Source organism: Callithrix jacchus, chromosome 6 (genome assembly GCF_049354715.1).
Source record: "Callithrix jacchus isolate 240 chromosome 6, calJac240_pri, whole genome shotgun sequence".
Lineage (NCBI taxonomy): Eukaryota > Metazoa > Chordata > Mammalia > Primates > Cebidae > Callithrix > Callithrix jacchus.
In genome coordinates, this window is record NC_133507.1 from 8,339,663 (window position 1) to 8,356,763 (window position 17,101).

General features: G+C 44.1%; 1 protein-coding gene across 7 annotated transcripts in view; it reads left to right on the forward strand.

The window, feature by feature from the left end:
- Window positions 1–17,101, forward strand: part of TM2D3 (TM2 domain containing 3) — a 44,850-nt gene that overhangs the window by 11,729 nt on the left and 16,020 nt on the right. For 5 of the 7 annotated variants that reach the window (XR_013536586.1, XR_013536584.1, XR_013536585.1 and 2 more), the window contains 3 exons: window positions 2,360–6,526; window positions 10,789–11,012; window positions 12,188–12,253. Coding sequence is in view for 1 of the 7 variants with exons in the window: in XM_078375963.1 (XP_078232089.1) it covers window positions 2,360–2,666 (307 nt within the window). In the remaining 6 variants the exon portion in view is untranslated. Of the gene's footprint in view, window positions 1–2,359; window positions 7,577–10,788; window positions 11,013–12,187; window positions 12,254–17,101 lie in introns of those variants that run through there. The other 2 variants (XR_013536587.1, XM_078375963.1) reach the window with 2 other exon arrangements.

Consider the following 17,101-nt stretch of genomic DNA (forward strand, 5'->3'; position numbering starts at 1 on the left):
GTTTCTTTAGAAGAGGGTCTGTTCTGCAAGAAGCTGCCCCTTTGCCCACCGTAATAAAAATGTCTCCCGAGTCTCCTTATTTAGCTCTATGTAGAAGAGAATCTAATTCTTCCCTGTTGAGCAGCCATGCAAGGTGGAGCCCGGGACCCACTGGGAAGTTAGGAGGAAGTGTGCGTGGCCATTGGTGGAAATAGATAACAGCATCCTTCATCAACCATCTTTGCAGCTCTGGGGCCTGAGTTGGATAATGAAGCTGCAGTGTTTGAAAGGTGAAAGCTCAAAGATTCAGAATCCGTGAACGGAGACATGAATGAACTTGTCCCTAAATCCTAAAAAAGTTTGCATGAGGGCATAGTCCTTGGAACCTAAAGGATGTAAGCCAGTCCAGAATGCTTCATATCAAGGAATTGATAGAGCTGATGGCCTGGGACAGAACAAGCAGGAAATGTGAAGGGATTTTCAAATATAGTACAAACAGATTTATGAGCGTGAACTCATATACATCCCCTAAAAGTAACTGCAGAATAAAAGTGTGCTTTCCGGCTGGGCGCGGTGGCTCACGCCTGTAATCCCAGCACTTGGGGAGGCCGAGGCGGGTGGATCATGAGGTCAACAGATCGAGACCATCCTGGTCAACATGGTGAAACCCCGTCTCTACTAAAAATACAAAAATTAGCTGGGCATGGTGGCGCGTGCCTGTAATCCCAGCTACTCAGGAGGCTGAGGCAGGAGAATTGCCTGAACCCAGGAGGCGGAGGTTGCGGTGAGCCGAGATCGTGCCATTGCACTCCAGCCTGGGTAACAAGAGCAAAACTCTGTCTCAAAAAAAGAAAAAAACAAAAAAACTATACTTTCAAAGGGCACCAACGAGTGGGTGCGAGCTCTTGTAGCAAATCCCATGGGCCTCTGCTGGCAGCAAAATGCCATGTTGGAGTCTGACCTTCAGGTTCTAGTCCTCTGTTGTCTTAGATTGTTGGGGCTGCTATAACAATACCATAGACGGGGTGGCTTAACAACAGGACTTTATTCCTTAGAGTTTAGAGGCTGGAAAGTCCAAGACGAAGGTGCTGGTGTGGTGTCTGTGAAGGCCCTCTTCCTCATAGCCTCTTGCATGCTCACATGGTAGAGGCAAGGAAGATCGCTCTGGGGCCTCATAAGGGCACTAATCTGAATCTTGAGAGCGCCACCCTCATGACCTAATCACCTCTCAAAGGTCCCACCTGATACCATCACCATGGTGGTGAGGATTTTTACATGTGAGTCTGGGGTGGAAAGGATACACATAGCCCATCATATGCGAGCTGTGGGCGCTGAGCAGGAGATATGATTAGATGGACATTCTGTTCACACAGGTTGGGAACCGTATCAGGCAACCATCCTCTGTTGATGGTTCTCTGGATACTCAGAATTTATCACTGCAGCATGCCATCTGTCACGATTTCCCCTTAAGAATCTACCTTGCTCTGTCAGCACTCTTCCATTTACCCGAGCAATGCCTCCTGGGAAGGTGCTGGGTTATTTCTGTCACCTTCATTGTCCCTAGAACAGTGCCTTGCACACAGAGGCTTTCATTTACTTGCTGAGTTAATGCCACAGGTGTCTTGAAGGTTTTGAAAGGACTGTGTATAATTCCAGGGATTGGCAGTGGAGGAGGCTGCCGGGAGATAATATACAGAAATTGGCTTCAAGTAAATATTTGTAACACCATGTTGATCTGGTTTCTGCAAATTGCTGAGGAACAACTCTGGTTTATGGTGCTTAGAAAAAGATTTTTTTAAAGATCTTATGCTTCAAGATTTTAAAGTGTAAAAATATCTTCTCTATGCCACACAAGTTTGTTTCTCTGTACTTTTTTTTTAATGCCTTATGCCAGACTCGCATTTATTTTGGGCACATCGTCAGCTGGGGAATATGCAAATGATTTTAATTCATCTATAAGCAATGAGTGGAAAATGAGCTGTACCTGATGCAGCTTCTCAAATACAACATTGAAAAAGCCTAAAAATGAAGGCACTACATAAGCAGAATATGCATAAAAAGCGGGGGGAAAACCAGGACAAATGAAGGCAGATTCCTCCACTCCTGCTCTAAAGCTTCCCCTCTATTCTGTACTTAAGTATGAAGTGTCACATGAATATTAGAGGGCATAGACATTTTTTTAACTTACATTACATGCCTTTTTTTCATGGTAAGAACACAAAATCTACTCTTAGCAAATTTGTAATGTGGTAACTCTAGTCCTTATGCTATACATTAGACCAACTGGTTAATTTTGTAACCTAGCAAATTGGATCAAAATTCTTGGATGTAAAGGATTGAAATTGTCTTCCATAAACACAACATCTTTTTTGTTTTTTAGGAGACAGACTTTTGCTCTTGTTGCCCAGGCTGGAGTGCAATGGCATGATCTTGGCTCACCACAACCTCGGACTCCTTGGTTCAAGCAATTCTTCTGCCTCAGCCTCCCTAGTAGCTGGGATTACAGGCTTGCGCTACCATGTGCAGCTAATTTTGTATTTTCAGTAGAGACCACGTTTCTCCGTGTTGGTCAGGCTGATATCAAACTCCCAACCTCAGGTTATCCCCCTGCCTCGGCCTCCCAATGTGCTCATATTACAGGTGTGAGCCACCAAGTCTGGCCAACACAACATTTTTATGCAAAATAAGGAAGCTTTGATGGAGACACTGACATAATTTACTGAGGCTCCACGGAAGCAGGGCTCTGGTTCTCTGCTGTAGCTCAGCTTTGAGAGCCCTGCCTGCCATACAGCAGGAGCACCGTGACTCGGAGTTCGATAAATGAGGAAGGAGGAGTTGCTTGGAGTAAGTTAATCACCTAAAAGTATTGCTGAGAATTTTTTTTTTTTTTGAGACGGAGTTTCGCTCTTGTTACCCAGGCTGGAGTGCAATGGCGCGATCTCGGCTCACTGCAACCTCCGCCTCCTGGGTTCAGGCAATTCTCCTGCCTCAGCCTCCCGAGTAGCTGGGATTACAGGCACGCGCCACTATGCCCAGCTAATTTTTTGTATTTTTAGTAGAGACGGGGTTTCACCATGTTGACCAGGATGGTCTCGATTTCTTGACCTCATGATCCACCCGCCTCGGCCTCCCAAAGTGCTGGGATTACAGGCTTGAGCCACCGCGCCCCGCCCTGCTAAGAATTTTTAAAGTGGTAAGGTGCAGCTGGATTACAGCGTCTCCCTTCTCAAATACGTAAAATGATAAACACAGTATAGTAAAAGCCAGCCCCTCCTTCCTGCTCCAAACCAGCAAACAAAGGAAAACTCCACAGCAGACAAGCAAAAGGATACAGCCAAATGCCAAAAATGTCAAAAAATGGTGAGTACGGGGAGAAAAAAGTATTGCTCAGGTGTGTAAGATTAATCCCACGAATGGCCCTGGTGGCTCTGCAAAACTCAGGAAGTCTCACTGTCGGCCAGGCGTGGTGGCTCACGCCTGCAATCCCAGCACTTTGGGAGGCCGAGGTGGGCAGGTCACCTGAGGTCAGGAGTTTTGAGACCAGCCTGGCCAACATGGCAAAACCCCGTCTGTACTAAAAATACAAAAAAATTAGCCGGGCATGGTGGCACACACCTGTAATCCCAGCTACTTGGGAGGCTGAGGCAGGAGAATTGCTTGAACCTGGGAGGCGGAGGCTGCAGTGAGCTGAGATCACGCCACTGCACTCCAGCCTGGGCAACAAGCGAAACTCCATCTCAAAAAATAAAGGGGTCTTACTGGTGAGAAAAACAGGTTAATTGGGACAAGAGAGGTATCTGCATCTTCCTCCCGTTACTGCTGGGGGAAGTGAAAAGGCTGCTGGGAAGAGACCAGTGAGAGAGGGCTCATGAACAACTGGGAGGGACTCTGGTGGGTTCAGGGGTTCCCTGCTGAACCAGACAAGGATCCAAAGCGTGAGGTGACCCCCACCGGTCATTACATCATTCCCAGGGAAGGAAACTTTCGTTCAGGAAAAATCTTAGCTGAGAAACCAGAGACCACATCTTCTAGCAAAGATAAAGTCTCAGCTGAGCTCTTTCCTGCCTCACCCCTAGCTATCAGGCTACAGAATGTTGACTAGAACACAAAATACAACTTTCAAAACGCTCAACGAGAAAACCAAGGGAATTTGTTCACATATAATCATGAAGTTGTCCTTTTACACAAGAACAAAATGAAGTGACGCACGATCCACTGGAATGACTATAATAAAAGGCATTTTCAACCAGCCTGGCAGCCTGGGCAACATAGCCAGACCCCGTCTCTTAAAAAAAAAAAATAGCCAGGTGTGTGCCTATAATCCCAACTACTTGGGAGGCTGAGGTGGGAGCAATCTGAGCCCAGGAGGTGGAGTTACAGTGAGCTACTGAAGACTAAACTATGACCTTTTTTTCTCTTTTGGCCAAATTCCTATCTAAGGGGCGGGAAATGCACCCTACAAACCATAAAATCTTAGAGCAATTTTTGTTGCTGTTGTTGTTGTTGTTGTTGTTGAGATGGGGTCTCACTCTGTCACCCAAGCTGGAGTGTAGTGGCGCAATCTTGGCTCACTGTAACCTCCGCCTCCCAGGTTCAAGCAATTCTCCTGCCTCAGCCTCCCTAGTAGCTGGGACTACAGGCGCCTGCATCATGCCTGGCTAATTTTTGTATTTTCAGTAGAGATGGGGTTTCACCATGTTGGCCAGGCAGATCTTGAACTCCTGACGTTGTGATCTGCCCACCTCGGCCTCCCTGAAGGGCTGGGAATACAGGTGTAAGCATCTCGCCCAGCCCAGAGCAGTTTTATTTAACCCTGTATGATGTGCCTTACTTTTCAGCCTGACTCTGGCATCACATGACAGATAAGGCAATCAAAATACTTTAACCTCATATATGTTTCTTTGCCATATCTTGAAATAAATGGCCCTGCATACCTGTCTCTCCAGAACACCTCCATTCTGCAGAGAATCTCCCTTCCTTTCCAGATCTTTCCCCTGACCCAGCAGAGAATCAGTCACAAATCTGACACCTTTTTCAGTCTGATAAGAAACATTTCCAATCTATTCTCTACCTGGAGGCTTCCTCTGCACGGTAAGAACCTTGGTCTCCACAACCCCTTATCATAACTCAGACACTCCCTTCTGTTGATTAGAGGTCTTTAGACAATAATGCTTTCAACCAATTGCCAATTCAAAAATCCTTGAATCTACCCATGACCTGGAAACCCCTGCTTCTAGCTGTCCTGCCTTTCCAGATGGAACCAACCTACATCTTACATGTATTGATTGGTGTCTTATGTCTCCCTAACGTGTGTAAGTCCAAGCTGTAGCCAGACCGCCTTGGGCACATGTTCTTAGGACCTCTTGATACTGTGGCTCACTTATATTTGGTTCGGAGTAAGTCTCTTCATCAACACTGACCGTGTCACTGCACTCCAGCCTGAGCAACAGAGCAAGATCCTGTCTCTAAAAAAATGAAAGAAAAAAGAAAAAGAAAACACAATAGCCAGTATTGGTGAGGAGGTGGAGAAACCGGAACCTTCCTGTGTGGCTGGTGGGGCTGTAAAGTGACGCAGCTGCCAGGGAGAACAGTCTGGCAGTTTGTAAAAACGTGTGACATAGAGTTGCCATATGACTCGGCAAATCTTCTAAATATATGCCCAAGAGAAGTGAAGATATGTTGTGTAGGTTGTCAGTACCAAAATGGAGTCACTTACGTTAAACCCTAGCAACATGGAGCCAGGAAGCCCTGAAGGAGGAGTCCTCCTAATACATAATGTAATGTACCTGTGATGAGAACTATTACAAAGATTCTCTGGAAACCATAAAAATTCCATGTTAAGTTGCCTTTGTGAAGGCATCTCCCCAGCAACAGCCAGGGTGCCCACTGAGCAGCTATGAGCCTCAACAGTCAATCGCTTTTGTTTCAAAGCCGCTTATGTGACTTTCTCCTTTTTGTCTTTATGAAAGTTTCTCTTGACCCCAGCCTCTTCGGTGTTTCTCGGTTCACTGTGGCATGGGTATCTTGGATTGCAATCTCCTGCTAATCCCAGATAAACTCCTTCCTTGAAGAGCTGGTCTATCGTTGTTTTAGATTTTATAACTTTACACCAAAAAACTTGTTTACAGCACCATTATTTATAGTAAAAAAGTGGAAACAACCCAAATGTCCCGCTGATGAATAAGGCATAAACAAAATGTAGTTCATTCATATAATGGAGCACTATTCCATCCTCCAATGAAGAAAGCACCGATACACACCGTGGCATAATAAACCTCAAAAACATCGTGCTAAGGGAAGAAAGCCAGTTACACTTTAAGCTGGTGACCTTTACAGCATATAAATTACTTCTCAATAAAACTGTCTTCAAAGAAAGAAATGGCTCAGCAACCGCGTATACATATGATAGCAAAGGGGAGGAGAGAACACAGAGGAAAGGCAGGAAGAAACACAGTCTGCAAAAGAAAGATGAAGAGTTCATCTTGAGGAAAACATAATCGAAGGAACAGAAGAAAAGCCCCGGTGGAATCTCTGTGCTATACAACACGTAAGTGTGTTTCTGAATTCAGCAGAAGTACTGAGCCCCTATGTGGCATGCACCCTCCTGAGCCCCAGGGATTTAGCACTAAGTGAGTGAGTTCTCCCTTTCATGAAGCATGCCATATTCTTGTGCATAAAAATATAAGCACAAAGAGATGATTCCACTGAACCCCTCCCATCAGGCAGGGGTCGCTGATTTGTCCACACTGGAATAGACACTTTGAGCATGGATTTGCCTTCTCTAGCTTTATTCGCTGTTTTACACAAGATTGCTTCTGATCAAAGACTTTATTTCACAGCAGAAGAAATGTGGCACCAAGAGTGAGTTCATGCTGAGAAAATGGAAAATGGCCCTGACAGTAGCCAGGTTGTGATTATAATCACTAAATATAAAAAATGCTCACAGATTGCAAACCCTGTTTTTCACCCCTGGTTTCTTAAGGTAGTAGCTTGGGTCATGAGACATTTCTCCCTTTCTAGTGTAAGTATCTAATGCTATAAATTTCCCCATGAACTTTGAGTACATCTCACATATTCTGTTGTATATAAACATGTTTTATAAGTTCACTTCTGAATTTCTTTTGGTCAAAAGATTATTATTATTATTGAGACAGGATCTTGTTCTGTCACCCAGGCTGGAGTGCAGTGGCACGATCTTGGTTCACTGCAGTCTCCACCTCCCAGGCTCAAGAGATTCTCCCACCTCTGCCTCCTGAGTAGCTGGGACCACAGGTGTGTGCTACCACGATGGGCTAATTTTTAAAATTTTTTGTAGAGGTGGGGTCCCACTATGTTGCCCAGGCTGGTCTGAAACTCTTGGACTCAAGTGATCCTGCCACCTTGGCCTCCCAAAGTGCTGGGATTACAGGCATGAGCCACTGTGCCTGGCCCAAAGGATAGTTTTTAAATAAATCATTTAAAGATAATTGTTTAAATGATTTATTTAAACTTTTTGTTTTAAAATATCCTCAAATATATTTTCAAGATATAGTTTTATAATTAGTTTGTAGTTGAATTTCACTGTGGTAACAGAATAAAATTTGTATTATTTTAGTTATTTTAAATTTGTTGATTTGCTTCATGGCTCAAATATGGTCTATCATGCTGAATGTTATATGTACACTCGAAAAGATTGTGTATTCTACTGGTCCAGGTAATGTGTTTTGTAAGTGCTGATTAGATCAAGTTGCTTGATAATATTTTTCAGGATTTCTATATCCTTGCCAATGTTCTGTGTACTTATTCTGTCAGTTACTAACAGAGGAATGTTGCAGTCTCCAAGTCTAATGGTGGCTTTTTGTATTTCTCTTTTCAATTTTTTGTGTATTTGTTTGAGATGGAGTCTTGCTCTGTTGCCCATGCTGGAGTGCAGTGGCATGATCTCAGCTCACTGCAACCTTTGCCCCCTGGGCCCAAGCAATTCTCCTGCCTCAGTCTCCCAAGTAGCTGGGATTACAGGCGTGCAACACCACGCCCAGCTAATTTTTGTATTTTTAGTAGAGACAAGGTTTCGCCATGTTGGCCAAGCTGGTCTCGAACTCCTGGCCTCTAGTGATCCACCCACCTCGGCCTCCCAGAGTGCTGAGATTACAGGCATGAGCCACTGTGCCTGGCCTCTCTTTTCAGTTCTATCAATTTTTGCTTATGTATTTTGAAACTCTATTTTAGACATACACAATTAGGATTGTGATGTCTTCCTTTTTTAATATGACAAAATATACATAACATGAAATTCACTATCTTAGCCATTTTTAGGTGTGCAGTTCAGTGGAATTAAGCACATTTGCATTATCGTGTGACTCTCACCATAATCCATCTCCAGAACTTTTTCATTTTTCCAGCATGCAGCTCTGTCTCCATTAAATAACAGCTCCCAACGCTCACCTCCTACCCTTAGCAACCAACATCCTATTTTCTTTCTCTATGAATGTGACTCCTCTAGGTACCTCATCTAAGTGAAATCATACAATATTTTGTGTCACTTAGCATGATGTCTTCAAGGTTCATCTATACTGTAGCATGCGTCAGAGTTTCACTCCTTTTTAAAGCTGAATAATATTCTGTCGTACATATACAGCACATTTTGCTTTTCTCTTCATCTGCTCATGGGCATTTGAGTTGCTTCTGTTTTGGGCGATTGTGAATAATGCTCCTATGAATGCTGATATGCAAATATCTACTGGAGTCCCCGCTTTCAAGTGTTCAATTATTTTGGGTATATACGCTGAAGTAGAATTGCTGGATCGTATGGTAATTATGTTTAATTTTTCGAAGAACCTGTGATGTCTTCTTGATGAATTTACTCCTGTATTATCAGGTAATGTCTCTCTTTATCTCTCGTATTATTCTTTGTTCTGAAATCTATTTTTTCTGGTATTAGCATAACTACTCCCACTTTTATTAATTTTTGCTTGATACATCTTTTTCCCTTCTTTTACTTTTGTGACTTATCTATTTCTTTTAGACCGCATATATTGGGTCTTGGTTTTTCAACTAATCTGACAATCTCTGGCTTTTTTTTTTTTTTTTTTTTTTTTTTTTTTTTGAGACAGGGTCTTACTCTGTAGTCCAGGTTGTGGGGGCAGCAGCATGATCATGGCTCACTGCAGCCTTGACTTCCTGGACTTACGTGATTCTCCCACCTCAGCCTCCTGAGCTGCTGGGACCACAGTCATGCACTGCCATACCTGGCTGATTTTCCTATTTTTTGTAGAAATGGGGTTTTGTCATGCCACCCAGGCTGTTCTCGAACTCCTGGGCTGAAGCAATGTGCCCACCTTGGCCTCCCAAAGTGCTGAGATTACAGGTGTGAGCCATCACGCCCTGATATCTCTGACTTTTAATTGAAGATTTTAGATCATTTGTTTAATGTCACTAGTAATATGATTGAATTTAAATCTACCATTTTATTCATTGTTTTTTATTCGTTTCACCTGTTGCTTGCCCTCATTTTTCTCTTTTCTTGGCCTACTTTTGGACTAATAGAAATTTTAAAAGATGATTTCCAGCCAATTTTTGAAAATATTTTTCAATTTTAAACTTTTCCTCTTCCTCTGAGACTCCGATGATACAACTGTTAGATTTGTTTTGTTATTGTCTCACTGAAGCGCTGTTTGTTTAGCTTGTTTTTGTCCATTTTCTGTTGTTGCTGAGACAGGGTCTCCCTGTGTCGCCAGTGTGGAGTGCAGTGGTGCGGTCTCAGCTCACTGCAACCTCTGCCTCCTGGGTTCAAGCAATTCTCATGCCTCAGCCTCCCAAGTAGCTGGGACTAAAGGGAGTGGCTTTATTTGTAAAAAATGTCTGGCTAATTTTTGTGTTGTTAGTAGAGATGGAGTTTCATCATGTTAGGCAGGCTGGTGTCTCAGGTGATCCACCCACCTTGGCCTCCCAAAGTGCTGAGATTACAGGCGTGAGACACTGTGCCCAACCCAGACTGGAAATTTCTATTGATCTGTTTTTGAGTTCACTGCTTTTTCTTTCCTCTATTATCTCCTGTCTACTACTGAGTCATCCTAACCAGTGAGTTTTCAATTTCAATTATTAAACTGGTATTACATAATTTCCCTTGGTACAGTTTTATATCTTCTGTTTCTTCTCCATTTGTATTAAGTGTGTTTGTAGTTGCTCAGTGAAACATTTCCATGACAGTTGCTTTAAAATTCTTATCAGCTAATCCCAACATCGGAGTCATCTCAATGTTGACACCTTTTGATCATCTTTTCTCAATCAAGTTGTGAATGTCCTGGTTCTTGGTATAAGAACTTTTTATTGTATACTGGAGAATGTGGATACTGTTGGTTGTTTTTTTTTTTTTTTTTTTTTGAGACCGAGTTTTGCTCTTGTTACCCAGGCTGGAGTGCAATGGCGCAATCTCGGCTCACCGCAACCTCCGCCTCCTGGGTTCAGGCAATTCTCCTGCCTCAGCCTCCCGAGTAGCTGGGATTACAGGCACACACCACCATGACCAGCTGATTTTTTGTAATTTTAGTAGAGACGGGGTTTCACCATGTTGACCAAGATGGTCTCGATCTCTTGACTTCGTGATCCTCCCGCCTCGGCCTCCCAAAGTGCTGGGATTACAGGAGTGAGCCACCGCGCCCGGCTTGGACACTATGTTGTAGGAACTGTCTGATTGTTTTTTCTTTTAAGCTCTTATTCTTTGGGGTACAGTCTGCAGGTCTGGGTGGGGCACATGTTCAGCTCACTGTTGGACTTTACCAACATCACCCTGAAAAAAGTGCAGTGCTGAATTACACCGCGTTGTTGCAGATGGGTGTCGTCTAACCACAGCAGACCTTGAGGAAGTGAGATCGTCTGCTAGGAACTCCTTACTGAGGAACACATCGCAAAATCCGTGGGTGTCCTGTGGGATCGGAGGGCCTCGCTCCTACAACTGCAAGAAATTGAATTTTTCTAACAACCAGATGAGGTTGAAAGAAGACCCCAAGATCCAGAAAGAAACACAGTCCCACCAGCACCTGTACTGCAACCTGGTGAGACCCCAAAACAGTGAAGGAGCTATAGCACCTCCAGAATACTCACCCGTCCACACCCAGAATACTCACCCACAGTGTGCTACACCACCCCCAGAACACTCATCCACAGTGTGCTACACCACCCCCAGAACACTCACCCACAGTGTGCTACACCACACACAGAATACTCCTCATCCACAATGTACTGTCCACACCCAGAATACTCACCCACAATGTGCTGTCCATACCCAGAATACCCACAATGTGCTGTCCACACCCAGAATACTCACCCGCAATGTGCTGTCCACACCCAGAATACTCACCCGCAATGTGCTGTCCACACCCAGAATACTCACCCGCAATGTGCTGTCCACACCCAGAATACTCATCCACAATGTGCTGTCCACACCCAGAATACTCACCCGCAATGTGCTGTCCACACCGAGAATACTCACCCACAATGTGCTGTCCATACCCAGAATACCCACAATGTGCTGTCCACACCCAAAATACTCACCCGCAATGTGCTGTCCACACCCAGAATACTCACCCGCAATGTGCTGTCCACACCCAGAATACTCACCCGCAATGTGCTGTCCACACCCAGAATACTCACCCGCAATGTGCTGTCCACACCCAGAATACTCACCCGCAATGTCCATACCCAGAATACTCACCCGCAATGTGCTGTCCATACCCAGAATACTGATCCACAATGTACTGTCCACACCCAGAATACTCACCCGCAATGTGCTGTCCACACCCAGAATACTCACCCGCAATGTCCATACCCAGAATACTCACCCACAATGTGCTGTCCACACCCAGAATACTCATCCGCAATGTCCATACCCAGAATACTCACCCGCAGTGTGCTGTCCATACCCAGAATACTGATCCACAATGTGCTGTTTTAAGCTTCCAAGTTTCTAGTAATGGATATAAAGCAATAGAAAAGTGAGATGCCCTTTCTTTGTCTCGTCTTCATTCCAAACGTTCCACATTTCCTTCTGTTATCATTTCTTTTCTGTCTGAAGAACTTCCTTTAGCAAAAAAAACTTTAAGGGAGTTCTGCTGGCAGCAAGTTGTTTTAGATTTTCTTCATCTGAGAATACCTTGATTTTACCCTCATACTTGAAAGTTAGTTTTGGCGAATATAGAATTCTGGGTGACAGTTTTTCTTTCTCTTTCAGCACTTGAAAAACGTTAGGACACGTCCTTCTGGCCTTCATGATATCTGCTGGAAAATATGCTGTCGTGTGAGTAGTGTTAACTCTGTAGGGAATAATCATTGTTTCCAAATTTTTCAAATTTGTCTTTAGTTTTCAGACATTTGACTGTTATGTATCTGAGCACGGGTTTCTTCGGATTTATCCTGCTTGGAGTTTGCTTAATCTCTTGAATTTGTCAGCTTATGCCTTTTGCCCAATTTGGGAAATTTTCAGGATTTTTTTCTTCAAATATTTTAGGGTCCCACACTCTTTCTCTTTTCCCATTGAGGCTCTGACCACATTAATTTTAAACATTTTTTGTTACTGTCCCACAATTTTTGAAGTTTTATTCACTTTAAAGTCTTATTTTCTTCTTATTTAGACTGGATAATTTGTATCGATCTAGCTTCAGATTCATTAATTCTAATTTCATCTCCATCTGCTGTGCAACCCATTCATTCAGTGAGTTTCTTTTTATTCGCATATTTTATTTTTCAGTTGTAAGTTTTGCGGTAACTTTTCTTTTCCTTTGTTTAGAGTTTCTATTTTTTCCTCCCCGCCCCCCCCTCCCCCCCACCCAGTGCTACTATTTACGTTTTGGAGCGTTTTTCTGTTGGCTCCTTAAACCCTCGTTGGATAATTATAGCATCTGTATTATCTGGTGTTGGTGTCTGTCGGTTGCCTTTTTGCATTTAAATTGAGACGTCCCTGGTCATAATGTGATGAGTGAGTGTGGATTGTAGCTAGGACATTTTGAGCGTTGTGTTGTGAAGTTCTGGTTCCTATTTAAATGTTCTCTGAGCAGGCAGTCAGCCTGCTGAGGCTAAGAATGCATGCTCTAGTACACGTTTGTGGGCTGGGATTCCAATGCCCATTTAGTCTGCTACCCTGGTCTTCCCAGCTGAAGTGTTGCCCAGAGGGCAATGTGAAATGACGGCAGTATTTGACAGTGTGGCTCAGTTCTTCAATCTTTTCATGTGTTGATTCTTTTTTTTTTTTTGACACGGAGTTTCACTCTTGTTACCCAGGCTGGAGTGCAATGGTGCGATCTCGGCTCACCGCAACCTCCGCCTCCTGGGTTCAGGCAATTCTCCTGCCTCAGCCTCCTGAGTAGCTGGGATTACAGGCAAGCGCCACCATGCCCAGCTAATTTTTTGTATTTTTAGTTGAGATGGGGTTTCACCATGTTGACCCTTATTAGTCCTGCATAGGCTGCTTGGGGGTCTGCCGAAGAATTAATACACAGATTCTCCCCTCTCTGTAATCGTGCTCACGCCTGCTCTCATTGGGAGGGGAGGGGTGCTGCCTCTTTGCTGCTGTTTGCCCTGTGCCTGGTGGGGACAGTCACAGTCTATGCACCTGTGGAGTGGGAGAGGAGCAATTTGCTTCGTGCAGCGGAGGGATGGTAGACAGGAGTTACGCTACAGTCTCCACGGTGATCGGTATGGGGGGAGGGATGCCACTTCTACCCATGTTAGTGTAGGATCAGAAGAGTTGAAAGGGCTTCACCCTGAAGTTTGCTCCAAGTACTGCTATGCAGGAAGTGTTCTTTCTTCTCAGTGCAGGACAGAAATGTGCAAACAGGTCTCTACCCACCGTCTCTGATATGGTCTGGCTGTGTCCCCGCCCAAATCTCATCCTGAACTGTAGCTCCCATCATCCCCAAGTGTCATGGGAGGGACCCAGTGGGAGGTAATTGAATCATAAGGGCAATTACCTTATGCTACTGTTCTCATGATAGTGAGTGAGTTCTCACGAGATCTAATGGCTTTATAAGGGGCTTTTGCCCCTTTTGCTCGGCACTTCTCCTTGATGCTGCCATGTGAAGAAGGACATGTTTGCTTCCTCTTTTGCCATGACTGTAAGTTTCCTGAGGCCTCCCCAGCCATGCAGAACTGTGAGTCAGTTAAATCTCTTTCCTTCATAAACTACCCAGTCTCAGGTATATCTTTATTAGCAGAGTGAGAACAGACTAATACAGTCTCCAAGACCATCCTCCAAGTGGGGATAAGGAAGGGTGCCTGATCATTAGGGGAGGGCAGTGATGATTTACAGGGCTCTGCCCTCAGCCCCTGCAGCTGTAGTGTTGGGTGGGGATGGAGGAAGGTGTAGCTTTTTCTGAGGCGTTCATCTGGAGTAGAATGTGTTCTGTCTTTCAGGGCTGCTCTTTATCAATACTTTTGGCTAGAGAAAGCAAGCTTTTCTTGGAGCCTTTGTTTTTCGTGCCTGTTGATGTTTCTGAGTGTGGGCATCTCTGGTACTCAGATGAAGATATACGGGAAGGAAGTAATCACCAGGAACTCATCACCTGGTTGTTCTTCATGTCTCAAAATCCCTGGCTAATTCACCTTCTGCTCTCTGCCTGTCAGTCTTCTGATGGTTGCTTTACGGATTTCATCCAGTTGGTTATAAATAGTGGGACATATAATATGAAATGTGGTTACTCCAATAAAAGTGAGAGGAGTCTTTTATACCTACTTCAATTTTTTACTATTTCTCATGCTCTTCATTTCTTTGTGTAAACCCAATTTTTCTGGCCGTGGCCCATGGGCCACATGAGGTCCAAGATGACTTTGAATGTGGCCCAACACAAATTCATAAACTTCCCTGAAACAGTATGAGATTTTTTTTTTAGTTCATTAGCTATCCTTAGCGTTAGCATATTTTATGTGTGGCCCAAGACAGTTCTACTTCCAACGCGGCCCAGGGAAGCCGAAAGACTGGACACCCCTGGTATAGACTCGAACTTCTGTCTGCTGTCACATTCCAGGTAATAATCAGTAAGACTCCATTTTTTATGTTTGACCTTTGGTAGCTTTCAAACCTCCTTCCTCCTCCAAGTGCAGGGACCTGCATATTTCTTCCCTTGGTGCCAGCCGGAAGTTCAAACCACCCAAGTCCCACCCTTTGTGCTCGAATCTTTTCCTCAGTCCTGCCCCCTAGTCATAATACAAGCCGGGTCCACAAACTCTGCTTCACCCCTACTGTTTGTACTGACTTGCACCTGACCCTTTCTCTTCAGAAAGTCCTGGGGCATGAGCAAGAAACATTTCATATCTTCTCGGTGCATGTGGCCTTATCATTCTTGACGTTTAAACTATTCCATTGAGAGGCGGCCCAATCCCCTGCCCCTCAAGGTGATCATAAAACACTCCTTCTGTCTGAAGAAATTTCTTTAAACAAATTGAAAAATTAATTGTCTCAATCTTTATTTGAGAACGTTTTTATTTTACCTTAATGTTAAATGATATTTTAACTTAATATGGAGTTCTGGGTTGAGAGATTTTCCCCCTTTTTTTCAGCATTTTAAAGATGTCACTCCGTTGTCTTTGGTTTGCATAGTTTCTGATCAGAAGTGTCCTGTAATCCTTGTTTTTGCTGTTCTGCATGAAATGTTCCCTCTTTTCTCTGCTATCTTCGAGCTTTTCTCTGCTATCTTCGAGCTTTTCTCTTCATCTTCCACTTTTTTTTTTTTTGAGTTTTGAGAAGGAGTCTCACTTCTCTGCCAAAGCTAGAGGGCAATGGTGCAGTGTCAGCTCACGGCAACCTCTGCTTCACGGGTTCAAGCGATTCTTTGCTGTCTTGATGCAACCTCCTTCTTAGCCAGACATAAACCTCAGGGTGGGGCGGTCTCAGCAATTCTGCTCTTCCTTCCTATGGCAGTTAAATTCCGCCTCGTATCTGGGACTGGTCTTGGACAGGAGTTCCCTGCCCTCCCCTCCCTCGCCAGTAGCAGACTTCCGGTTGGTATTGGTAGAGGATCCTGGGCCCTGAATAGCTTCTTAATTTTATCCCAGAACTAGGAAGCGTTTACATGTACCCTTCCCACAGCAGCAGAGGATTTTCTCCTGTGTCCTTGGGGCTAGAGTTTTCCTACCCCTCTTCCGGTTTTGCTTCTACTCTTTCTATGAAAGCATGGATTTTTCCTGTGCCCTGTGTGTGGGAGGTGGTCCCCTTTCCTCAATGTCTGAAGGCTTTTACTGCCTAGAAAGGAAGGATCTAGGGGGCATGTGGGTGGGGCTTTGTTCATGTCCTCCAACAGCAGCTGACCTTGTCCTGCACACCCTGTGCCGCCGAAGGAGCAGTCCCAGTTTCCTGCCCACTCCTAATATGTCTTTTGAGAGCCCTTCTTGTGAGTGAGTGTGACTCCCTGGGCTTCCCAGCTATTCTAAACATCCTAGGCCACACTTGACCTTCAGTGATTTACTAACATTTTAAATTTAAATTTAATTTAATTTATTTTTTATAGAGACGGGTTTCTTCATGTTGGTCAGACTGGTCTCGAACTCCCGACCTCAGGTGATCTGCCCACCTCAGCCTCCCAAAGTGCTGGAATTACAGGTGTGAGCCACCGCGCCTGGCCGATTTACTAACATTTTATCTGACAGCTTCATCCCTAATGGTGGCCACATGTTTTTCCTGTGCTTAGCCAAAAATGAGAAACGTCAGGTGTCTCATGTCCCCTGGAGGGCCTGCTCCCTCTTTGGAATTCTGCTGATTTGATTGCCTTGAAACCTTAGATCTTTGATAGACTCCAGAAAAATGATAACTTTGGTACACTAGCCAGATTTTTTTTTATTACGCTTTGCAGCTCTCTACATCCCACATGGAGGCAGAAATAAAATGTCTGAAAATGGGATGTTTCAAAATCACCATCTCACTCTAGTTTGCCTACAAAGCCATCTACCAAGAACACTGAATGAACTTTTAAAAAATATATTCTTCTATATTTACAGAATGATTTTTAAAGCATTTTCCAGCCATGTTTAAAAGCTGTGAATAGTCTAATTTTTGGCAACCTAGTGACCAAAGTCATTAATGAAAGTCACAGTGAAACTTCTTTCCTTTGGAAAGAAAAGAATCAACATATAACAAGAAGGTTAATGTTTTTCTCTA